We start from the raw sequence: 23,161 nt of genomic DNA, 5'->3' as shown, positions 1-23,161 counted from the left end.
GGTCCCATCTATGCAGAACAAAAGTTAGCCATAGTCAGGGTGAAATTTTCACAGAGCTGACGCTACATTCAATATTGAGAGCGAGTGTAACTTGGGATGATGGTAGCTCTAGAGTGAGAGGTGTGGTTGCGCTGCCGAGTGGCGAAGGGGAGATCTGGCGCGGCATAAATTAAAGGGGCAACATTCTGGTCCCTGGACTGGCCCCATGCAATTTAACGGGCAGCCATTCAATTAGAGGTGATCAATTGCGGGGTGGAATGGTGATTTCGAAGGCAACAGACAGAGCTGCAGCTGCGATAATAAGAGATGCGAGGCAAATGTCATTGTACTGATATGTCCCAGGAGCCTCCACTAAAGCCAGATCACCTAAACAGATGTTAATTGGCTTCCGAAAAGTACAGCTTTCCACGTTGACTTAGCAGAACAAATGCCATAATACGACATCGCTAATCAATTTAAACACAACGGTCTTGTACCTATAAAACCCAAAAAGTCCTGGCATATTCGCCGTCAACAGATCAATCACGGTTCCAGAATCTGCATCCTCAATCCGCTCTACCCTGAAAAGAATGCCTACTTCCTGCACCTTGTACGGAGGCGACGATATCTTTCTATCCAGGCAACGCCACTGAGTGAAGGCGTCGTCACTTATGAGCCAGCGGTGTCCTTTAGCAATCACAGTAATGCAAAGCATTGACAGGGAGTAGTATTTCGAGTGCACCACGATGTCAATCCACCACTGTAAAACTGGGATGGGCGGGAAGCCAAGGATCTCTTCAGATGTATCATTGGGAAGAACTCCGACTGTGCATAGAGAGGGAAAGTATATTAGATAAGGCGGGGGTGCTTGAAGGAATTATTTCGCCATGACGATTTGCGCAAGCCATCGCGAAATCCGATGCTGCGACTACATCTCCCAAGAAGCAGATGCCATCTTCGGGGTGTCAGAGCTTAGCCTGGGTATTGACGGAGTACTACCTCAGTTTCGGTACCACCAAGGAAGTCGAATAGAGATGACGGAGAGAAAATGATTATGCGTTCTATATCTTGAGAATTTCGAAAACGAGCAACGGATAGGGACTTGACGAGGATCCATTTTTCAGGGATTGCCGTAACCTCTTCGGCGCCGCCATGCTCATAATCGGAATAGCCAACAGCAGGCATTCATAAAGACCAGGCTGACCAAGATTACATGTGGGGCTGTGTCTAAGGAAGGAATAGTATGATGAATTCGAGGAAACGGTGACATTTCTGAGAAATATATTCTTCAGACGATATCGTGACGACACGCCCAATAACTCCGGGGATAACTCTTCCCACGACGCATTTCAAAGAATATGGTTTCGATATTGGTCATTATTTTCAGGATTGATATTAAAATGGAATCGTCAAAGGTACCGTTTGTAACAAACCTTTGGCTGTTGAGAACAAGCATTCTTGCCGAAGATGATATGATGGGGGGTTTGAGACCCGTGTCGTGGTACTCAGGGATCCTTTCAGGTGTAGCAAAGTAGATAGCCTCAAACAGAAAGTATCGAGCTCGAGGGAGGGAACGGCGTGACACCAAGAAGCCTGAAACGAGGTCTTTGAATGCTTCACTAAGTGGCGATGCAAATCTGACAGCGTCAACGATTGCGTCAAAAAGTTCCTGTAGAGGTCGTGAATCCGCATCGCGTGCCATCTGCACGGTCTCGAGGTCAGTGCAAGATGTGTCCGTAGAATGAAAGCCCTACCTCGCTATGGTTCGTCCTTAAAGATACCTCAAGAACAATATAGAATAATAACCAACGATAGGGCAAGCAGGCGGTACCAGCGACACAAGTTCAACCGGAAGCAGAACGCTAAAGTATCTGTAAACGATGTCGGGATGAGATGAAATACGGAAGAAGTACCGGGGATTCAAACAATCTGATATTCCGGCATGCTGAGTAAGGAAAGAATCCGAGGGAAATTGAAGGAATTAAATAGAAATTACTAGAAAAGGTGTAGTCCAGTATAAATATGAGAAGTCAATGAGGAAACTCCTCAGAAGTTTGTAACCCAAAGACTAAAGGTCTTATAAGCATGTACTCCAAATCTCAACACTCAGAGGCAAGAACAAATTCACATTACTACATATAGCCAGTGCGAAAAAGTATAAAATTAGGCCCTCTTCGGCTGCGAGTGATGGAAAGATAGAATCGAGATGCTTTCTCCGTATCAGAATCAACGTGCCAACAAACTTGAGAGTGTACCAAGGCCGAATTTCCTTGGCATTAGAGATCCCCATATTCCAAAGCCTTCGGCACTAGGATGAAATCAAGACTACTTTCTCAAAAGTCGCCGTTCATTGATACCACTAAATTTACAACAAATTCAATCAATACTTCAAATGAATCAACTTCCGCGTGATTGTCCAAAAATTCGAAGCCACCCCCGGAATCAATAACTCAGAATGAAATATCCGATCCGGTAATCGTAAAGTTCTCACTCCAATTTCCCGAATCGCCGAATACTGGGGAACATGGTCAGTAATAATACAGAGACCATTCAAGGAATATAATACGCACGAACTAGAGAATAATCATCTCCTTCAACAACCCAAGGCACCGTTATCTCGAATCTGCCGAGTAGAATGTTAAATCCTTCCGCAAGAATCACTGCAGTTTTGTTCCTTAAATAAGCGCGCATCATATCGATGAAGGAAAGATAATGCACGAGGAGTAGCCATGTTATCCTTACGCAGCATTATGAGGCCTTTGGAGTTTGTGATGTTCACTGGCGCATTAGATGTATCCCTGTACATTCGAGTAAGCAAGGTTGTGCGAATCATTGCAGAGAACAATCCTGACCAGGTAACATTGTGACGCTCGTTGATCGTCCACACGGTGCCAGAATGCGGGTACAGGATAGGAGGCACGAAGACGTCTCGCTTGTCCAAGTTGACAGGGATTGCAAGTGCTACTGTAAAGAAGGAGACAACAGCAAGCAAGAGGGACGTGAATTTCATGATGAGCGTGAAGGAGCTGGGTATATCGATGGTCGACGGAGAGACGAATGTCCTCGTGCAGATACATGGTATATATACCCAAAGGTATGATGAGCCCGCGTGTGAATCCGGAACATGGATGCCACCCAGGCTCAGAACACTCGTGACGTCAGAATCATGAATTGTATGGACACAAAACAATGGTAGAAGAGATCATTGATGAAACTTGCCACATCATGAGAGGAGGCGAGCTGATACGGCAAGTAAATATGATCAACGTGCCTGTGCGTCCTTCAGCATCAGAACAACGAACCCTAGATATGAAGCCCAAGACAGAAATACCCACGATTTCACTAGTTACTCCGAGAGATTTCGGTTATAGAGTCCACGAGTCGACAAGTGCTAAATAGAAGAAGTTATTGAAAACCTGAGGAGTCTAAGAACGGTGTCCATTCTGCAACCATTTTGGCGCACTCGTGACGCAAAACATGCAACTTGGAGAGCAGACAGAAGACCATCAGGATGATGGCCTTCTACTTCGGCTTCGACGTCAGACGAACCTATGAGGAGAAAATGACGTAGGATCGGACGAAATGTAGACAAGGAGCTAAACACCATGCGCTATCTCTATTCGCCAAACAGAAGACGCTTATCCCCGTCAGGGTCAGGGATAAATACTCGGGAAATCCTTCCCAGACGAAGATACTCCAAAAGGACCGGACGCATTTTTTCCGGAGAAATATCTTCTTGCCTCGTGAAGGGCGTCGAAAAGCTGCACGGTAGGAAGCAGGTTGGGAAAGACGAGGCACGTGGGTAGACAAAGAACGAGCGCATGATGCCGCCCGGTCCGTATCTGATAACTTGGCTGTCAATGAGAGTGAAATTTTCGACAGCGGCATTTGGATGTGAATCCAGAAGACGACGACAATTTTTGGCGGAATTGATACCGCGTACTTGAATACTGTAGTACAAGTCATCTTCGGCAAACAGTATGCTAATGGCAAGGGCAAATTCAGCGGCAGTCGTAGAGAAGATAGTTGTTGCGACATGTTTCTTAATATCTGAGACCGATTTAGAATCTGATCTTTAAGTAAAAAGAAAGGAATGTTATTTACTGAAAGGATCAGGAATCATGAACTTTCAAAAAGCATTGTCCTTTGTCCTAAGGCTCCTGACAGGATCTCCCGGTTCGGGTATAAGGGTTTCCAGAGCGATGCCAAGACTATATCACAGAATTTATGGACGCTGTTTGTGGCCGGAAGTACCAAGCTGTGTCAGGTTGGTCTTATCAAAGCGTAGAGATGGCCTTACAAATATTTGACCAAGAACGGTACCGAAGCATGATAGCCCGATACCGACGAACCGCATGCGAAATGTGGATGCTGGGAGAGTAGGGTCGTCCTCTAGGGAGATAATGGTAGCAACGTCCATGTCCGTTACTGTAGAATCCAGTCAGCCCTGAAGCAGCGGCAACGACAGAGAAAGACGGATACAAATAGGACGTTCCTTCCCATCTTCAAACGCGCAAGTCATCGTAGACATCTCCTTGGAAAGAGACCTCTACAACAACCTCAGCCAAAGCCCTCTTCTCGTCGATGGGGGAGCCTTTATCTTCGGAGTGAAAGGATCGACTGGGCTGAGTACCAAGAGACTCCATGGGTGAACGAATGATATCGTCCTTCGATAGAGTATATATATGTGAGAATCAAATCGCTGGTCTCCATCATTGCTGCAATGGGAACGTATGTCTTGAAGTAAGCTCGACTATACATAGAACACTGAAAAGTGTCCTCTATTGCACTCCGTGTGGTAGGAAAAACTGCTGAAAACATTGGGGATACGACCTTCGCAGGAATTGTGTGAATCTCTCGTAGCGTGTGCACGAAAGCCCTATATAGCGGTATAGTTTAGAAAGGGGGGTAGGCTTTGCCATGTGGGCCTGACACATGCAGTCACGGGAATCTACAGTTATACATACGCGAAGCTGGGTGAAGATTTAGTCCTTTAGGTCCATTCAACTCTGCACAAAATAAACAAAATGACGACGGCGTCAATACAATAACAAAAACAGTCACGACCAAACTTTCGTCGGATGCATATCTCTGCGAATGATTTAGAAGATAGGCAACTATACGGATTGAGTCGCGACTGCAAATCTCTCGTCAACTATTTTCATTCCGGCTTTCGTATGGTTACGGTACGCCTAGTCCGAGGCGAAGACATGAAGATCTAAAACGCTTTGAAAATGAAACAGGGAAGACTTCTTGCGTAGATACCACAACGCTATATCGAAAAAGACGATAAATTCTCGCTTACTGAAGGATTTCAGTCAATATTAGACCGGATATTTGGTAATTCCGTGGCACGGCACGATGCAACTGTGACAGACTGTGATTCAGGTCACGGTCGTTGAAGCCAGAGCTAGCCATTTTGTGTCGCCGACAAAGCCATGTCCATCATTTCGAACGAGCACGCGATCTTCCAAGTTTCCGACTTTACTATTGTAAGGATGGTGCCTAACCTCTAGACAGTTTCTTGTCTGCGCCCGACCATTGCTACATGTCCTTCTTACCCGGGTCAGTGCCAGCGCTCATAATACAAACAGTGAAACTATCGTACTTCTCTATGATTTCCAGCAAGTATTTCAAATACTGGGACAGATATATGGTGATATATGGGGATCCACCGTGGTGAGCGGTAAGTCTGAAATTGGCCAAGAGCCGAGACTGCAAGCTAAGCGACATTCGCAGACTGTAAGCTCATTACCAGCGCATTGTTTCAAATTTTTGAAGTCACTGACTGCTTCGAATGTTAGGCCGACTGTAGTACTTCCGTAGAGGCCATGCACTATAAGCTTTCTGTGTTTTCATGGCTGATCCTAGTCAAAAATGACAATCTTTCAGCTCGAAGCCCGTCCTCAAAGTTTGCGTTTTGGCTATACGTTGTTCCAGATGCTTCATTCATGTGAAAGTAGGCCTAATGATACAACCCTCCATGGAGGACGGAGTGTCACATTTCCTATCGGTTCATTGAAAATCGCGTAGCCACTGGCCTCGTTTCGACTAGCCCTCGTATCAACCAACCTACTGGTTCCATAGCTCCGTGAAAAATGGACGCCCATGTTGCCTGCATGAAGCATTTTCTGATAGTCGATTTACTCTGGTCACTAAAAATCTATATATCTACAGTTTTCTACCTGCCCCAAGCCTCAGACGAGCTTGTCTCTAGCTTCCTATGCTCAGTACCATCTTCATTACTCTCTGTCTTTCTCTTGTAGCAGCGAAAGCGCTGCCTGCGGAGCCATCCACTGGTTTTAACGGTTCGTGGCCCGTAGGCGTGAAGCGCGCTCTTCCCGTCTTCGAGATCGATTACGATGATTACCCTCAATCCGCCGAGAATATATGTGGGTATTTCCTATGCTCGAGCGTCACTGTTTATCCTGATGACCGGTGACTATGCGAAAGGCTACTCCTGGTATTGTGCGTCTTGCATGACTCTCACTGTGGAGAAAATGAAAGTGATATCATTCGACCAGGTAACAATGGACCCCGTGCTGTAGCACCGAACCGTCCTGCCGCGGACCAGAATCGTGCCAGCAACAGTTGCGGAAACGTCGATCCGAACCGGTGCAGCACTCGGGTATGAAGTCTCTTTGACTTTTCTTTGATGCAGTAGATAACAAACACACCCGTCAGGTTGGCCACGATGCTGGCTATCAGTGCGATGAGTGGCCTTGGGCTAATTCCAATGCCGGAGGCGCTAATGCCGTTACGAGATGCATTCCTTCTGGAGACAACGGCGGTGGGGTTCTATATTGTCTACGAATAGGTTTTGTCATCTGACGAGAATCCATAGGATCCGGAGCTTCTTGGGGTAATTTCATTAATGTATACTTTTCTTCTGACCTGAATTACATGCACACGATACTAACGCATATTTCACAGAATAAAGGTTCTCAGGCCCCAGGATATGTCCTACAGGATAACGTAGATGTATGTTTTCTTCTTCCATTATCCCTGTTCTCCCCTGAAGTTGTCATGTAGTTTGCCGAAATTCGTGTTGTCAATGTACCCTTCCCGGATGAAAATATAGCCCATTTTTGCTTGGGCGAACGGGGAGGTATGGACTTATACTTGGGTCAAGTACATTGCTTACTCTAAAGCTATACAGTACCCATTACTCCGGGGGCTTGCGATCAGCTTGACCACGGCCAGCCCTATCTGCAGCAGATTGGCTGATTAAAGTAACTTTGTCTATGGTTCAATGAATGAATGCTCTTTATTGCAATGGATTCTCCATGCGTCGTTTTTACACTGAGACATGTTCACGCACCATGAGCCCACGGAGGCACACTTCTCGAAGTATGACAGTACCCTCAAAATGTTCCATGATGATGGTAGTTACGGAGTTCAGTATCGAAGGTGTTTGACGAGAAAAACCTAAAAAAGGGACCAGTGGTATGGCCACATGTCGCAGCTAAGACAACAATGAAGGATTCTATTTTTGGCCTTTGCACCGCGTTCCATGTTGACTACCACCAGTGACTAGTCTTCAGTACTTCAACCACATTCTACCTTCAAAGAATTCTGCAAGTATGTCAACACTTGCAGCAGCTGGCAAGTGCCTATCCCTAATCTATCTGTCAAGTTCGCTTAAAGAACGCGTTTGTACCACCAAGTGGAGTTCGCTGATATCTTTTCGTGTTGGATTAAAGGTACCTTTAGTTGTCTACAATCAAAGCCTGAACGATGCTTATACCCAATCTTCTCTCTTGTAGATTGCTTCTAAAATTATGATTTCTTTGTTTGAAACTGCAGAGGCTATCCGACACACTCTGCAGACTATCTACAGTCCTTCTGGTCGCTACTCTCTGGATATAAATCCTCCTTTGTACAAGGGTGATTTGATAGAATGCCACGCAGACTCCTCGCTTTGGGTTTCGTTGTCCGAAATCATTGTCGCGTTATCTCAAACACTTGACGATATCTCGCATTGCCACAAAGACCATTCGGTTTCATTAAATTCCGATGTCAGCCTTTCATGTATTAAAAGGTCCGCCACTGCAAATCACTTATCCAAAGTTACTCTTCCCATCGACATCCTTCATCTACGACCTTCTACGACCTTCCCACCGAGCTTCTCCATCGTATATTTGAAGACAACGCATCCTTCACCCCTGGAGCATATCCTGCTGCGGCTCTATGCATAGCGAGTGTCTGCAGGACACGGAGGGAAGCAGCTCTCTCCCACTCCAATTTATGGTCCACTATCACCATCACGACGCACACTTGGCGTTCCTCAGTTGTCGACGGACGCGAGGAAGTACTCCAATTATACCTCCAGCGCTCCAGAAATCAGCCTCTTACTATCATCTTCCGCCGACAGAGAGTAACCTTGATGTCCAACGTCCGGCCAAGAGGGGTGTCAAGCCAGAGTGGTGTCGGGCGCAAACCTTTGTGCCCCTTCTTCGTTCTCATGACGTTCGGTTGAGGCGCATTCGCCTGTCGCGCAAGCTCTGTACGGACGGGAACATTGAGATGCTGTTTGCTCCTATGGATAGTGTCCTACCCAATCTGAGTGGATTAAAGAAAACAACCATCCCATCCTTTGACCGTGTGCCCAAGTTTTGGAATTATTCCGGTTTCTTGAAGGCTCCGAATCTCACATCCCTCTCCTTCGATGACGTTGAGGAGGGAAATTTTAGCTCTATTCTAGAGTCATCGTTTCCCCGAGCCCAGATCGTTAACGACCTTGCGCATCAACGTGTGCCACAAAATAGAAACTTTAAACGTTGCTATTGGGGCATTTCCAAATATTCGTGATCTCAGAGTTTACATAGACATGCCTTATCGAGCTCACTCTCTGTAGATGAATGGTCTCTCGCTCACCGACAGCAGGGCGCCGAAATCGAACCTGGTTTCTCGCTTAACATGGAAGCTATCATGCAACGCCTTCACACCAAAACCATTCAAGGACCTTCACTTCACCAACCTAGATTCTCTTCTGATGATATATCACGCAGAGTTTGATGAGGAAGGCGACGACTAGACTCTCATTGGAGTCGATCCAATTTTAGAGGTCGTTTCTCATTCCGCTTCAAGGCTACAGCACATTACCTTCATTGCGATACCGATCTCAGACATGGATATCATCAGAGTCCTGCATGCTCTCCCACAGCTCGCATCTCTCGTCATCCACGACCCTAATCCCAAAGATTATGATCTATCTGAAGGGTATTGCCTTGTTTGCCATATCCCATCAACGAACACCTCCTGCACCAGCTTACGGCGCTGCCATCCAGGTTACCTTTCCTCCCTCGTCTGAAGTCCATCGAACTGGTTTGGACTCAGGATCTAGATGAAAGCGCCGTGATGGATATGATCGAATCTCGTAGATGGTGCGAAACTCCCTTAGAACGGGCTACCCTTGAGAAACTCGAGCCGCACATCAACATGGCGCCAGCAACACACCAACGTCTGAGGCACCTAAGGAAGGGTAGGCTAGCATTTTCGGAGTAGGGCTCGACGTAAATGCCGGTGAATATACTAGATATAATTGTATGCGGCGGGTTTATCGTTATAGTAAAATGTAAATAATCAATGAAAGAGACTTTTTAACGCAAGGCAGTAAAACGCAGGGGAAATTCCAACGCAATGAGGAAGTACAGGTTACAGAAACGCAGTTATCGTTCCCCATGTCCCCATCAGAACGGATATACCTAGCACCAGCACATCAAAGAAGCCACATGTGCGCGTAATAGTCAGTTTGGCGCCAATGGGACATATAACAACAATCAAGAACGCAGAGAAGGATCCCATCAATTCAGTGACTTGTCCAAAGTCAGGCACTATGATAGAAACGCCGACTGTGAGAAGGGTGATCGACAGCCGCTGGGCGATTCCCAAGAGTCGCTGTCGTGGGTTTTGATGCGCTGGCTTATTTTGAGATTTGAACAACTTTTCGACTGTCGCATTGAGCTGAGGATCGGTTAGCCCTCAGGATCGGTCATGCTCACCATTTATTGGACTCACGGGCTGTACGACCAAGGCGAATTTAGATCTGGGAGAAAAAAAAAGGTCGGTTATAGATGGAGATATAAATTGAAGGTCTACTCACAGTGGACTGACCACGAGCATCCACAGGCATATCTTGTTCAGTACAGCGTTATAGCCGGGCGTTCGCAATAGGTCTCTGCTGATCTACTTTCTATATTAGGTGCGAATAAAAGAGACCTTGATCATCCGCGTACCTCTTCACTAACCGGTGTTCCGAACATGAGATATCCGGCGCCGCCGATTAACAAGTAAATGACGGTTGAGAAGAACTGTGATGGTGTGAAGCGATTAGAGCGCCAATTCATAATAACTCTGAAAGATGCTTACGAATGCCCAGTTGGCCATGGTATCAAACTGACAAGGATCCTCCATATCGTGTACCAACGAAGGCAGTACTCCATGTCCCGCAAACTAAACATCCCGATCAAAATGTACCAGCTGGAGAAATAATCGACTTACCCCTGCCATGAATAAGCCAAACGCCTTTCCGAGATGATTCCAGCTACGGATGCCTGGATAAGTCTCGGCTGGGGACCACAGGCTTCCAGGTGCATCAAGCTTCGAAGTTCCGTCGATAAATACGACCACCAAAATCAAAAGTAACGAAGCGATGCCCAGTATTGACGTATACGAAAGGGCCGAGAGAGGGAAGAACAAGGTAGGTATCAGTCTAAAACCCGTCAGCGAACATGTCGAAGGTCGGAGAAATGACATGCATCACTAGAGCCAAGAGCTTATATGTAACAGGAGAATGAGCCGGCACCAATGACTCCAAGGAATCCGCGTAAAGCGTAACCAACAACACACTAACATCACAGGTCGTTAGGGACTTGACGACGGGAACAAAACAAAATGGCAGCTGACCTTAGCAAAAACAGCTCAAGGAAGAACGCGATACTAATGACCAGTGTCGAACGTGCACCAAACGCTCTTCGCCCGATGTCCGTGTAGAGCTTCAAATGGGGCTCAGAATGAATGATGCGGGCGAGGATTTTGGCACTTTGATAGGTCAAGTGTTCATCAGTCTCAATGCGGCGCAGGGTGAGGGAGGTAAGACGAACGTGTAGCAGCTGATGAAGCCGAATGAAACAAGGAGAAACGTACCCGCCACCCATCCGGCGTAGGCGAACGCCAGAGGTTGGGCCAGCATCCCTACTCCCAGCAAGACTGCGATGGAATTGAAAAGCTGAGAAGAAAAGCATAAGCTCGCAAAATAGATGAGGCACCATAGCACTTTACGGTTTGCCCAAAAGTACTTTTCCCTACTGTATTGAAAGATGCAGGCGGGATATCAGACGACACGGAAGGTGTGTCATAAGATCTACACAGAAAGTATCTCGGAAGCGGAACTTGGCGGTCGACGTCAGGCGAAAATACCGCTGGGCGTAAGAGAGGCGTTCGGTCGTTCATTTTTGCCGTCGGAAATGGAAGAGTGAAAGGGTCTGGAAACATTACAGGCGGGGTGAGAGCTTCCTGGTGGAGTCCTCCTTGCTCGTCCGCGATATGCTGCGTGTATTGAAAGTTCGTTGCCACTGGTACGGTTTCCTCGTCGTATAACAAAGAAGGGTTGGTTACGGATGGATGACCGCCGTCCGTTACAAAAATCTGAGAGCTTTGATCTGTAGATAAATGTCGAGGTGAGCGACGGTGGTATAAGAGGGATGAAACAACGGACATGAATCGGTTTCGTCCATTCCACTCCGTGGAGAGTTAACAAAAATGTCATTCGAGCTGTACAGAGACATGATGGACTCGTAAGGCGTTTGTCTCGTCGCATCCTTATATACCACCTCAGGGGTAAACCCAGAAGGGTACTTCAGATGCAGGCGCGTCACGAAGCTTACAGAATGCCGTATTTCATTGGCTCTTCTTGAACAAATGCAGTCGTAAGTGCGCCGAAAATCCCTCATCTGCTAAGATGACGCGATTGTGGAGTGACATATAGCAATACCAGAGCAGGAAGGGGGCTCTCACCTACGAGAACGGACATCTGGTCAGAAGAGTGTAACTTTGGCCAATGCAATCAGGTGGGTTTGCAAAATGATTTGAAAGAGCATCCAAACGGAAGAATGGCGTCCAGTGGAGGCGCATAAAGAACTGGCGCAGTTCCCTGAATCATTCGGCCTTCAAAGTCCCATTCTATAGTACTGACTTACTCTTCGAAAGTCAAAGCCATGCTGTAGAAATCATTTCATAGTATTCGCGTAGCTTCTGAGACTACTCAGATAGACTAGAAACTGGGCCTAAGAATAGGAATGTATAATTAGATTTTCAATACGCACGTATGCCACGACGACGGTTCTATAAATCCCAACATATGGATATCGTTTGGTTGCAAGCGCCGAAGGCTGCATGAGTCAGAGATCGCAAGAATCAATACAGAGCCTCGTGTCGGCCACTATTCTCTTTGCTAGGACTGACAATTGCTCAACAATTGTCTGACGAGATAATTATGGATGCCCCCCTTAATTAATGAGGGATTTGGGCCGCTCCAGTACACATCTGCTCGCCTTGAACAATAAAAGGTAGTATCACTGGAAGAGGCTGGGAGGTAAGAGGTAATGGCCTGAACAGTAAATCGGGCCGATACTTGCATGCAAAATATGCAGCATGTGACTGTGGTGCCTTCTCGCATCACGTGTTGGGCCATGTCCGGCGCGTCGCAACAACACTAAATTAGATGAAAATCTAATTCCGCCCGCATTTTGCCCTCTTTATGGCTGTCTGTGGTTCTCGAAAAACATTCTTAACTGTTTGAGAGAGACAGCCGTAAGCAACGAACCAGGAAAAAACTTCACTCGTGGCTCTATTACTCTCAAGACTCAATATCCGTGCCGCCGAATCAGCGCCATAAAAGAAGCTAGAAAAACGACGGGAAGGCCTGACCTTGTGACGTCGCTGCGAACACTCCACGTTCAGCTTCTCTTTCTATCACCGACGACGCAGCTCATGCGGTTTGCGTGCGATAATTCGTAAACATCTCCTGAAACTCTCACGTTGTCACAAGTCTTTGGCCAACTATATAACTGGCCGAGACCCACAGATGAAGTTAGAAGCTTTCAATGACTGCCAACGATGTAGAGCCACGTTTGAAGGAAGGCCCATAACGTCTTCTATCAATGCGGGAAATACAGCTCGTTATTTAAACTTCGCTCACTCGACTTCTCGACACTTTGAACTCCTGAAAGTATATGCTGCTTGTGCCAATAACAACATGTCGATGGCTGAAGAACATTTCCCGAGGGTCTAAAAGCAACCGAAGCTAGTTCATAATTAGTCAATGAAGAGTTACAGTGGTATATTAGCATACTTTCGGTACCATGCTGTTATAATGTTGAATTCTCATACAGAATATGTAGATAAATAGGTAGCTAAATTTTGATGACTCTCATGCTTTTTGTGAGAGCTCCCTGCTGATATCCAGGTGAATGGCTGGAGCATAACCATTTATTTCAACACAAATGGCTTAAAGCAACCATAAAATATATTGAAGGGTCAGCTGGTTGGTGATTTGAAGTTACAACTGCTGGCATTGAGGATTGAACACAATGCTGAGAACAAAAATCAGCAGTGGAAACTCATATGGAATTGGAAACTGCTAAGCCATCCATATTCATTTGGCACTCATCTTTATATGAATTTCATCTTGGCTTTGGTTGGATGGGTTTTTCAATAATGGCATCCCCAAATTCTTATCTTTGAGAGATTATTTTGACAGAGATAGTTTTTTTATATTTTTTAGAGACTAGTTGGGTTGGAATAATGTAGAAGGAGGTGTCAGAAAGAAAGAAATGTAGTATCATGCATATCTAGATTAGAGCTTCAGAATGGTAAGGTCATACTAAGATTCAACAAAATGATGGTAATGAAGTGAAAGAAGAGAGCAATGGTCCAGATTGGAGATTTGCATGATGTGTCAGTAGTGTAGGAATAATGCAATGGTGATATTCTTTCAGCAACCACAACCACCATGATCACTATATATTAACTTGAACATTAAAGTTTGAAGATTACCATCATGCATGGCAACTACATAGCAGTGATGGTAGTAAGATGCACTTTTTGGGAAGAAAAAGGACTCTTTGTCCCAAGGTCAATTATCTATACACTGCTGGGGCATGTCAGTATTTATGCCAGAAACACTGTTCATAAACACCAGCATGTTTTTATATCAATTTTTTTAGATGTAGAAACTGTACAATAAAAATATGATTAAATATTATGTTTTCTTTATGATGTTTGTCTCAGTGTTTTGGCCTGGAATTCTGTCATGAACTACCTAAAGAAGTACATAATGTCATTCATGTCATATTTCATAAATGGTATTTGGTATTTCATACCAGTTTTTCTGATGGTGTCTTTGTTTCTAAAGTACCTCAGAAAACACATGGTGTGTTTCTTTTGGTGTTTGTTGCAGTATTTATGATAGGAAACACCCAGTCTTTCCTTTGTTCTATGGGTGTTTCCTGTCATAAACATCTTAAAGAAACATTCATCATCACACATAGTGTGGTTGCTCATGTGTTTTGGTACAAAGAACACAATTGGAAATATGAAATATAAACACCTGATATCATTTACGAGGGAAAACTGGTGAGGAAATACAGACCAGACATGATGTTCACATTTAAGTATTTTATGGTTAAAACAGTGGAATGAATACAAATATAGAAATTGAGAGAAAAGCTAATTGTATTTCTTCATGTATTTTTGGGCTGGTGTTGACTGTTGGAATGATCTACACAAAAACATACATACCAGTGTTTACAAACAATTTTTCAGGACAAAACACTGATGGACCCCTGCAGTGATACCTACCTTCAAGTTGCTCTCAAATCTCGACTTTGTGGCTTCGACAGTGTCATCCTCTGGACTACTCTGCGCAGTTTCGTCGAAAAAACTTCTGATACAATAGTATATCAATAGCAGGATATGAAATGGTATGAAAATGAAATAACCGCGTTCAAATGCCTTTCTTCTCCGTCTAGATCCAGAGACTCAGGTTTTTTGGCCGGAGATCGTATCTTCCAAGACCCGAAGAGAAAGGCACCTTTTGCCTCGTTGTAGTGACTATGGCCCTTCATCATGGACTCGACTCCAATATGGCAATCTCAGTTTCTTTTTCGTCCGTTTCCAGTGGCTTGGCTCAAGAGGACGCTCCGAATATCACAGGGTCTGAACAATGGTGCGCCACTGATGCACCTTCATACAGATTTATCGCACATCTCAGCCAAACAAAGCTTCTTCGTGCCGAGAATATGGGGCGTTTGCCTCGTTGCAACTTTCGCATGAAAATGAAGGGTTCTTTCCAAAGGCGATCACCGTTAGCAATAACAATAGTATCTTACAAGAAACCTTTTCTGCTCTCTTCCACCTCGACCACTTTACAGACTCGCACAACTGGTATATGGCGAACGTACAAAGCTCGAAGGAAAACGCCGTTCAACCCTCTCTATGAGCACATCACAAAAACGTGTAGAACGTAACCGAGATTTACATGTGCCATTCGCTGTCAGATCTCTTTGAAGAAAATACTCCTCTCAAAAGTGAGTGAATCATCCTCCCTCCTCTCTCTTCCTATCGTCTCGAAGGAATCCCACCGTCATGCTCTGCTTCCCGTTTCTAGGTGCTGATCATTTGATTGTCAGTACGTTATTCGCACTTACACGACGTGACTTTTCCCTCCACCCCAATGACATCCACCGGCACATCATCATCATCGCCCTCCTAAACCTCCCCCCAGGACGTCTCTCCAAACCCCATACAACTCCCGCACTCAACAGAACCCCATCTAGCCCCCGTCGGCCAATCATGGCACACAAGGGATCATCAATTCATCGTGGAAGCAGAAAATGACGCCAAACGTTCGACGTCTTGCCCTCCGTCGCCGTCGTCACCACCATCACCAACAGCAATGCCGCCTCGTGATACTTCCAAAGCCCGGGACGATTATGGGCTGGCTCTGTATGGCCCTCCCAGGACGGAAGCCGAGGCAATAACATATACTTGGGCCATCGACCCGAGGACGGCCCCAGCGCTGACGACCGGGGCCTACAGAATGGAGACGCCTGGTTGGTACGTGGGCTTGGACAGCCCGATGACGTTCTTTGAAAATACGCCCGGTCTGTGTCCACTGTCCTCTTTTTCTCGGAGTGCCCCCTGTGTGTGCTTATACTACCACTTTATCCAGCGCCTACTCTTGATGAGGAACAAGCTTGGATGTGATTTATGTCTGAGTCTTGTTGGACCGACTCGATCCACCTTTTCCCTGTCTAAATGTAGGTATTCACAAAGATACCCTAACTCATCGACGTACGAAAGGATTTTTGCGATGCATTTTGGTGCTGAATCCAATACAATGAAGTTATTTGAAGAAACCAAGGAATGGGATACTCTATAAAATTTATGCAAGGAGAGGCATGGCAAGGCTGTAGGAAGAGTGATTCTGTTGTCGCCTACGCTCTAAAGTATTTTCGTCACGACGTGCTTTCCGAAACAAGATAGAAAACTTGGATTCTAAGACTACAACTAAACAGAAAGACTCATCAGTGCAGATCTAAAAAACAAGTTCCCTCACAAATGTCATATACAGGAGCGGATTACGTTCAGTGCCTGCCGGTATAATTCGAACACTACAATAAAATAAAATACGAATTTCTATTTCCAATAAACTCGCCATCACCCACCCTATGATCTCACAGCTTCGCCTGAACCTCAAACTGTCCAGCCCCCCTATCCAACTTCCTCAATATCCCAAACAACACATCCGCCACCTCATCCGGCGCCTCCTGCACGACCTACATATCACCGCAATCAATCAGTCAATCGCCACCCGCAAATCAACGGCGGTAAGGCATACCAAATGGCCCGCATCCGGGATTCTCGTCACTGACGCAAAGTTGCGGCCACCGCCCAGTAAAGAGTCTTGTTTTTTCCGTGAACTGAAAGGGAGAGACGTCAGCAACGAAAGAGATTTAGACAGAGCGGGACATACAACATATCGTTCCGCCCTCCATAGATTAAATGTATGGGCACAACCTTGATCGTCTTGTTCAGTTCGGGAAGGACATCCACCGCCTTCTGATCATTCGCGAACGGCGCTAGTTCATGTTTCGGCGCGCACTTGAGTGTCCAGCCACCTCTGACTAGATCGGGTTTCAGGCCGTACTCCTATGAGAAGAGAGAAGACTATTAGTACAAGCAAAGGCGGGACGGGACTGGACGTACGATATATATCTCCCGGATCCTCGAGTCCCAATAGCTCCACGGCGCACGGCCTTCAAAGTAGCGCTTAGCCTCCGCCTTGGTGGGCCAGTGATCCCTCCGAGTGAGGATCCCCCGTTTGACGTACTTGTACACAGGTGCATCCACACCAGCCATCTCAGCAGGCCATATTGTCGGCTCTACGAAAATGAAGGCTTCGAAGAGCGGGTGGTCACAAAACATTGTTGCTAGGGAGCTGTAAAAAGATGAGAAGGGATAAAAGGCACAAGACAAAACAGTCTTACGCAGACGCAGCACCAGCTGAATGTCCCAAGAGCACCACTTTGTTCAAGCCTTTCTCGATATTCTCGAGCAGAAATGTCCTATATAGGTTCGCGCAGGCTTCAGCGTAATCAAATTCAGCTATGGGTTCATATCAGATCCGGTTCAATATCAAAAAACGGCATTTAACTTACAAAACACAAATTCCGGCGCCTCGATCACCGCTTCGTTCAACGCTGCAGAATCACCGTGAGTCTGCCAATCAATCGACCACGCCTCCGAGACCCTCGTTTCGCCCGACTTGCTATGAGCGAACAGCCGTAGGATTGGGACTTCCCAGTGCTCCTTATCTATTGAATGGATCATCAGGGTCACTTCGACCAATTTATTGGGGGATCGACATACGGAACCCAGTGCCGTGGGTGAATATTAGGATATGCCCAGGTGCAGGTCGTTCCTTGGAAGAAGCCCCATGTGGCCGATACCGCTTCGCTGCACAACTGAGCGGTTTACCAGACGAGTGCGTATCAATGGTAAAGGTGTCGACTTTCATGGTGACAGCTTCAGTAGAGGGAGAGTGCAGCAGTGTTCGTTTAATACCAGAAACAGGCCGAGCAATGATAAACCCTGGTCCTCCCCGGTCCGGCGTCAATATGAAAATAAGCCTCCTCCGACTGGCTTTGGGTAATAGCCTTTCATTGCGGTCCGTTGCGCTGGAGAGCTGAAGGCAGCGGGCGCATATATGGACCGCCAAAAGTCTATTTCTGCTTTCAGCGCCACCCGATAACGGAGGCTTTTTCACACCTCGCATCGGCCGTCTGTGCTTGCGAATGAATCAAGGGTATTCTCTGTCATAGCGTAGGGCATAACACAAAGGGAGATGGCGATGACGTGGGAGGAGCTGCTACAGCCATCTCTTCGTAATCGAAGAACGCATCAACAAAAACCGTGCGGATACTGTAGCGTTGCGAAGAGTCTTGTTACATCTCAGCATCCTATGACATACGGGCAAGTTCACCTGCGTCTGTAAATGTATCCACTCAGCAAGTGACACAGAAAGAAAGAGATACATACAATTAACAACACCGAGGTGATCGAACTGTACATGTCACCGCATATGATAACGCTGCAATGCGTCAGCAGCGCTCTCTACGGTCGTGTAGCACTTCAAACGAAGAAAACGGGGCAAGGATTTTGTCTGCATCGGCTACAGTGTCTTTGTCACGATACATCGGTCGTCTCCCCGAAGTCTCTGCTGTCGTGCTCTCAGTTGTGGATGAGCGTAAGTAGCGCCGGAGCGTAAGAGTAGCGGGGAAGGAGGTACGGTGCAAAGATAAACCATTTAGGAGTTTTAGGGAGGCTCATAATGGCCGCGAGCAATGGCGTGACCGTGATAAAGGGCTGTAGAGGGCAAGGAAGGGCATTGATCCGTAGGCGAGAACGAGTTCCCCGTACTCCTAATTCGCCGGGATACAAAAGCGCTTCCGTAGGTCATAGAAGGAACTAGTAAAGAACAACAAGGCCTTTTCCTCTAAGTACTGCAACGCGTGCATAATATTACGCGTATGCATGTCGGCAAATCGTTGTTGTCCATTGTAATACGAGCCAGGCCTCAGTGGGAAAGTTGGAGACGAGCTCGGACTCGCGGCTAGGTCAAGTGGTCGCCGACCGATTCCTTCCAAGGGACGATTGACTTGTTCTGTGCAGATAAAGATATCATCATCCATCGGCTGGACCATCAACCGTTGCTGTAACTGTGCGCCTGAGCGGAAGAAGACCCTGATGACGGGAAATAAACCTGTCTGACATCAAAGTGACGAATTTATAACTGGTACAGGAAAACAGGGAATGCCAGAGGTGAGGCCGAGACGGGACATGTCTTCTTTTTTTTGTTGTCGACTTCGAGGAATTGGACGGGCTCGCCCACAGGTAAGCAAGAAAGTGCTCCGAGATGAAAGCTATGGATACGAGGGGAATACGTCGTCACATTCGATAGTGACTTCGATTGAACCAGGGTAGGGCAATATGCCAAGGGAACGTTTGTTCGAACAATTCTACACGCATGGTGAAGTCAAATATCATCGGAAGCATAAAGGCAAACCAGATACCATACGGTTTACTAGCGCCGTCCGTGCACCAATATGTTCGTTATCTCACCACATAAACGAAAGACCCACACCTTCAAAAATGGCGAGGAATTAAAGACGGAGGGTGATGGTTGGTCCCAAGCCTGGTACGTAGGCTTGCCGCACACCTTCAAACAACGGCTGACGATGACGGCACACAATACCGCGTCGATCACAGTACGTGCTTTAGATGGAGCCGATCATCCCTCCAACGTGATGAGAGCAAGACCATTGACCAGACATCCTTGCAGTGCTTAATGGGGTCTCCCTGAGCGGAAAACGACAAACATCGTAGGGTATATGCGCAGATCTCAGCCATGTGCTGGAACAGAAACATGAGAGTCGACAGACTTCATTGGAATGTAAGGATATCTGGGAGATAAAACCGAAGGTGAGCGTACGTGAAGCCTTAGCCATCCAACGTTCATTTTCAACGTGATGATAGTGCCGTTAAACTCGATGTAGGAGGCCGGAAGTCTTCATAAGATCCTGCTGGCCGAATAGAGAATGATACGAATCGTGCGACGAGAATTCCAGCATTAACATTGCGCTCTTCAAGGGTAACAGTTCATTGCGACAAGTGGTAAGGTCGATGTAGGGACTTGTTCGTCGCTTCATGCAGGACCAGACATACCAGCCAACCCAAATCGCATACTACTGTATCTCAGAGACATACCAAGCTACATTTCTATACGATTAGAAAATGAGCCTCGGCAAAGAGAAGATGGAGATGGTGGTCCAAGAATAAGAAACGTGCCAAAAAAATGGCGCCATTCGGCGCGGAATGCCGATCCTGCCGTTCATTGCCGTTCGGCAGTGGCAGTTCACCCTCTGGCGGGTTTATTTTCTTCCAGGTATGCGCAGGAAACGACACTGTTTCTTGCTGTATCTTCCCCCAACTTCCAGAGGGGACTTATTGGCATTGGAACATGACTGGCGTTTTTTCTCTGCTCTCATAATACTTGGTAGTCATTGCGCGTTTTATCTGCTCTTTCGTTCTTCGTTCTGCCCTTCAGATACCGCACCACGCACCAGAAATGTCGGACGGAACACCCTCTGCCTTCTTCAGACGTTCTACACCCAGTGTCTACTGTCTCTGACACCGAAAATTTTCCAGAAATTGCATAAATTCGTAGGGGTTCCCGTTCTAATCTTCATATGGTTTCTTCTTCCGATATCGCATAGGCACACTGATTATTTTTTTACTTCAGTCCTTGGGCTATAATTCCCGTCTCTATTCGCCCCTTCCCATTTTAGGCGACCTTTCGGCAATGAAGCATCCTGTCATTACTCTCCCTCAATATAATTGTTGAGGTCACAGAGGCACTGTGGCCAGGTGCAGCTGGGTGGTACCACGATCCCCTTTCATACACTGCTCATCATGCCCTACTACGTCCGGTTGGGTATATATACAAAATAGCTCAGCGAAGGAACTCATCTCTCCGTCAACCAACGATAGACACGACTCTTTCACGCCCATCACGAAACTCACGTCTCTCTTATGTGGTTCCATCTCTCTCTTCACTATCCGGGCACTCGCAATGCCCTTCAACTTTTTCCTAAACCACTTGTCGGATCAGCTGCAGTCGCTTGTCGCAACGCCGGTTCAAGTCCACTGTCCGGCAGGGTAAATCGAAATAAACGGTTTCCGTGTTTTGCCAATGCACCAGTAGACTTACTCCGTTTAAAATACGACCAATAAGTCTCGTGAACTATCTGTACTACGTCACAAGCCCCGGGAGGATGCGACGTATCGGAAATCGGCCTTTGCAGATTTCCGGCCGAATCTGGTACGCATCGAAGTCGCTCCTGAAGATAAAAAGTTCCACCGGGGGGTGGTGCAGATGATTCAGGCCTGATGGTGCATGCGTCTTCGAAACTTTGTCGTGTTCGCAAATTTGGAGACAAGGAGGGAGGCTGCAGAGTGCATGAAGGTGATGATCAACTGGACGTTGAGGCTCTGGAACTTCTACGCGGGGGACACATGAAAGAGTTTTGGTCGGATCCGCAGATGACGGAAAGTGAGGATGTTTTATTAGAGCGACCTTGAGAAGCGTCTTTGCATCATACGCCGTAGCTACCATGTCTAAATATATATCACCCAGAGATCCAGTTACAGGATGCGATAAAATTTCCTAGGAGCCATAATGCTACTACAGTTACAGTTACAACTATAGAAATAATGGTTACAGTAAATAAATGATAAAGGCTCGTATATAACTACGCCTTTATAACGGGGCTCCAATCGATCATCTCAAAAGCCTGTTTGGTACTGACCAGCTGCGAGTCCTTGATCCCAAGATCTTCCTTCGTTAAAACCTTTACACCACTTTTTGACCATACACCCGGACCAAGCTCAAAGAAATTCATATTCAACGCTAGCTCCTTGCCAAAGACCGGTCCAGCAGGGAACCACGCCACAAAGTCCTCCGTATCCTTCTGCACGAACACCATCTCCACGCCCGTCGCCTCCTCCAACAACTCCAGGGTCCTCTTCATCGTCAAGGTTTCGACAGACCCCAGTACATACTTCGAAGGCAGAGTGATCTCCGGCTTAGCCAGAATAGCGCTAACGAAGACGCCCACATTTATAGTCGTCAGTCCTGCCATAGGCGCCGACGCATTCGGTGAGCAAGGAAGAACCCACGCGTACTTCCCCAACTCTTGCCTTACCAGAGAAGTTGTGGACGCGAGGTTCGTCGCATAGTACCCCGGCCAGAAGAAGGTAGTTTTCTTGGCGAGATCAGGAAGGTGGGACATGATGTATTCGTCAACTTGGGCTTTACCGTCAAAGTGCGGGCAGCTAGCGGTGCCTTTGGTGGTGTTTTTGATGTACGGAAGGGAGCTCCAGACGTAGTGCTCGAGTGTGGGGGTCGCGGCGGCGGCATTGGCGAGGTTTTTGCCCTGCTGGATCTCAAGATCCATAGCTCCATTGGCTCCGAGGGTAGATAGCTCAGCGAAAAAATCTGTAACGCCATAGGCCGCATGCGCGCCCTGATTAACGATTAGTAGGTCGTAAGATATATGAGATGTCTATTTGACGAACCTCGAACGCCTTGATGAGGCTCTTTGGGTCATTGAGATCTCCAGCGACGACTTCAACGCCCTTTGCAGCTAGCGCTTTCGACTTGTCACTAGCTGGGTCTCGAGTCACAGCTCGAACGACATAAGCTTTGTTCTGGAGAAGTGAAGAGACGACAGAGCCGCCCTGATTTCCTGTAGCACCGAAGACGACGATGAGTTTACGAGTCATGATTGAAGAGAGAAAGTCTTACAAGGATGTTGCTTTTTAAGTGCTGATTAACGGTAAGCACCGGAAATATGAAACATGACGCTCACGAATCAATTATTGTTATGCAGATGACAGAGAGCTTGGTGTAGTGACCAGGATGAACTCACAAAAGACACATAGATAGCGATTGAAGAACGTCACTTGTCAGACATTTCCATGCTCCGTTTTCATCCACCGGCCCGGGTATGGAAAGCAGAATTTCTGATAAGTTCAACATGAAAACGTTGCTTACTCT

General features: G+C 46.6%; 14 protein-coding genes across 14 annotated transcripts; 5 read left to right on the top strand and 9 right to left on the bottom strand.

Annotated features, from left to right (window-relative positions):
* Positions 1 to 415: 415 nt before the first annotated feature.
* BT62DRAFT_1009306 (uncharacterized protein) lies at positions 416 to 1,164 on the bottom strand (the record flags this gene model as incomplete). Its single annotated transcript, XM_043177536.1, has 3 exons — positions 416 to 804; positions 872 to 934; positions 993 to 1,164. The coding sequence occupies 3 exons, from the start codon at positions 1,162 to 1,164 to the stop codon at positions 416 to 418; spliced, it is 624 nt and encodes a 207-aa protein (XP_043036993.1).
* On the bottom strand, positions 1,128 to 1,865 carry BT62DRAFT_333857 (uncharacterized protein). Its single transcript, XM_043180539.1, has one exon. The coding sequence runs from the start codon at positions 1,679 to 1,681 to the stop codon at positions 1,268 to 1,270; it is 414 nt and encodes a 137-aa protein (XP_043036992.1). The 5' UTR covers positions 1,682 to 1,865; the 3' UTR covers positions 1,128 to 1,267.
* Positions 1,866 to 2,429: 564 nt separating this feature from the next.
* BT62DRAFT_903123 (uncharacterized protein) lies at positions 2,430 to 2,989 on the bottom strand (the record flags this gene model as incomplete). The annotated part of the gene is made up of 4 exons (XM_043183514.1): positions 2,430 to 2,494; positions 2,550 to 2,639; positions 2,698 to 2,777; positions 2,832 to 2,989. 4 exons carry the CDS (start codon positions 2,987 to 2,989, stop codon positions 2,430 to 2,432), a joined length of 393 nt encoding a protein of 130 aa, XP_043036991.1.
* Positions 2,990 to 3,595: 606 nt separating this feature from the next.
* On the bottom strand, positions 3,596 to 4,501 carry BT62DRAFT_1009304 (uncharacterized protein; the record flags this gene model as incomplete). The annotated part of the gene is made up of 3 exons (XM_043177535.1): positions 3,596 to 4,029; positions 4,234 to 4,407; positions 4,462 to 4,501. The coding sequence occupies 3 exons, from the start codon at positions 4,499 to 4,501 to the stop codon at positions 3,596 to 3,598; spliced, it is 648 nt and encodes a 215-aa protein (XP_043036990.1).
* A 559-nt stretch (positions 4,502 to 5,060) lies between these two features.
* Positions 5,061 to 5,936, top strand: BT62DRAFT_1009303 (uncharacterized protein; the record flags this gene model as incomplete). The annotated part of the gene is made up of 5 exons (XM_043177534.1): positions 5,061 to 5,165; positions 5,241 to 5,348; positions 5,394 to 5,471; positions 5,500 to 5,721; positions 5,784 to 5,936. 5 exons carry the CDS (start codon positions 5,061 to 5,063, stop codon positions 5,934 to 5,936), a joined length of 666 nt encoding a protein of 221 aa, XP_043036989.1.
* A 266-nt stretch (positions 5,937 to 6,202) lies between these two features.
* BT62DRAFT_903402 (uncharacterized protein) lies at positions 6,203 to 7,206 on the top strand (the record flags this gene model as incomplete). The annotated part of the gene is made up of 8 exons (XM_043183523.1): positions 6,203 to 6,371; positions 6,433 to 6,447; positions 6,504 to 6,607; positions 6,664 to 6,769; positions 6,824 to 6,855; positions 6,913 to 6,960; positions 7,012 to 7,087; positions 7,139 to 7,206. 8 exons carry the CDS (start codon positions 6,203 to 6,205, stop codon positions 7,204 to 7,206), a joined length of 618 nt encoding a protein of 205 aa, XP_043036988.1.
* A 789-nt stretch (positions 7,207 to 7,995) lies between these two features.
* Positions 7,996 to 9,486, top strand: BT62DRAFT_1009301 (uncharacterized protein; the record flags this gene model as incomplete). The annotated part of the gene is made up of 5 exons (XM_043177533.1): positions 7,996 to 8,114; positions 8,178 to 8,731; positions 8,837 to 8,991; positions 9,045 to 9,269; positions 9,319 to 9,486. The coding sequence occupies 5 exons, from the start codon at positions 7,996 to 7,998 to the stop codon at positions 9,484 to 9,486; spliced, it is 1,221 nt and encodes a 406-aa protein (XP_043036987.1).
* A 75-nt stretch (positions 9,487 to 9,561) lies between these two features.
* Positions 9,562 to 11,631, bottom strand: BT62DRAFT_333748 (uncharacterized protein). Its single transcript, XM_043180538.1, has 9 exons — positions 11,085 to 11,631; positions 10,888 to 11,022; positions 10,740 to 10,829; positions 10,483 to 10,693; positions 10,351 to 10,434; positions 10,218 to 10,292; positions 10,085 to 10,167; positions 10,000 to 10,027; positions 9,562 to 9,945 (listed from the first exon to the last, which is right to left on the bottom strand). Exons 1-9 carry the CDS (start codon positions 11,171 to 11,173, stop codon positions 9,637 to 9,639), a joined length of 1,104 nt encoding a protein of 367 aa, XP_043036986.1. The 5' UTR covers positions 11,174 to 11,631; the 3' UTR covers positions 9,562 to 9,636.
* A 3,996-nt stretch (positions 11,632 to 15,627) lies between these two features.
* Positions 15,628 to 16,248, top strand: BT62DRAFT_1009299 (uncharacterized protein; the record flags this gene model as incomplete). The annotated part of the gene is made up of 3 exons (XM_043177532.1): positions 15,628 to 15,823; positions 15,873 to 16,145; positions 16,214 to 16,248. The coding sequence occupies 3 exons, from the start codon at positions 15,628 to 15,630 to the stop codon at positions 16,246 to 16,248; spliced, it is 504 nt and encodes a 167-aa protein (XP_043036985.1).
* Positions 16,249 to 16,718: 470 nt separating this feature from the next.
* On the bottom strand, positions 16,719 to 18,061 carry BT62DRAFT_921960 (alpha/beta-hydrolase; the record flags this gene model as incomplete). Its single annotated transcript, XM_043184362.1, has 7 exons — positions 16,719 to 16,820; positions 16,883 to 16,964; positions 17,018 to 17,193; positions 17,251 to 17,482; positions 17,532 to 17,649; positions 17,703 to 17,858; positions 17,914 to 18,061. 7 exons carry the CDS (start codon positions 18,059 to 18,061, stop codon positions 16,719 to 16,721), a joined length of 1,014 nt encoding a protein of 337 aa, XP_043036984.1.
* A 798-nt stretch (positions 18,062 to 18,859) lies between these two features.
* Positions 18,860 to 20,252, bottom strand: BT62DRAFT_1009297 (uncharacterized protein; the record flags this gene model as incomplete). Its single annotated transcript, XM_043177531.1, has 7 exons — positions 18,860 to 19,011; positions 19,070 to 19,287; positions 19,344 to 19,562; positions 19,622 to 19,627; positions 19,686 to 19,818; positions 19,871 to 20,006; positions 20,091 to 20,252. The coding sequence occupies 7 exons, from the start codon at positions 20,250 to 20,252 to the stop codon at positions 18,860 to 18,862; spliced, it is 1,026 nt and encodes a 341-aa protein (XP_043036983.1).
* Positions 20,156 to 20,997, top strand: BT62DRAFT_333355 (uncharacterized protein). Its single transcript, XM_043180537.1, has one exon. The coding sequence runs from the start codon at positions 20,419 to 20,421 to the stop codon at positions 20,857 to 20,859; it is 441 nt and encodes a 146-aa protein (XP_043036982.1). The 5' UTR covers positions 20,156 to 20,418; the 3' UTR covers positions 20,860 to 20,997.
* Positions 20,998 to 21,182: 185 nt separating this feature from the next.
* Positions 21,183 to 21,776, bottom strand: BT62DRAFT_1078542 (uncharacterized protein; the record flags this gene model as incomplete). The annotated part of the gene is made up of 2 exons (XM_043179396.1): positions 21,608 to 21,776; positions 21,183 to 21,551 (listed from the first exon to the last, which is right to left on the bottom strand). Exons 1-2 carry the CDS (start codon positions 21,716 to 21,718, stop codon positions 21,183 to 21,185), a joined length of 480 nt encoding a protein of 159 aa, XP_043036981.1. The 5' UTR covers positions 21,719 to 21,776.
* A 78-nt stretch (positions 21,777 to 21,854) lies between these two features.
* BT62DRAFT_903160 (NAD(P)-binding protein) lies at positions 21,855 to 22,887 on the bottom strand (the record flags this gene model as incomplete). Its single annotated transcript, XM_043183515.1, has 2 exons — positions 21,855 to 22,628; positions 22,681 to 22,887. The coding sequence occupies 2 exons, from the start codon at positions 22,885 to 22,887 to the stop codon at positions 21,855 to 21,857; spliced, it is 981 nt and encodes a 326-aa protein (XP_043036980.1).
* Between the last annotated feature and the right edge of the window lie 274 nt (positions 22,888 to 23,161).

This window comes from Guyanagaster necrorhizus (assembly GCF_019112545.1).
Source record: "Guyanagaster necrorhizus MCA 3950 unplaced genomic scaffold BT62scaffold_23, whole genome shotgun sequence".
Classification (NCBI taxonomy): domain Eukaryota; kingdom Fungi; phylum Basidiomycota; class Agaricomycetes; order Agaricales; family Physalacriaceae; genus Guyanagaster; species Guyanagaster necrorhizus.
Note: the sequence above shows the minus strand (reverse complement) of the source record. Positions and strands in the feature narration are given on the sequence as shown.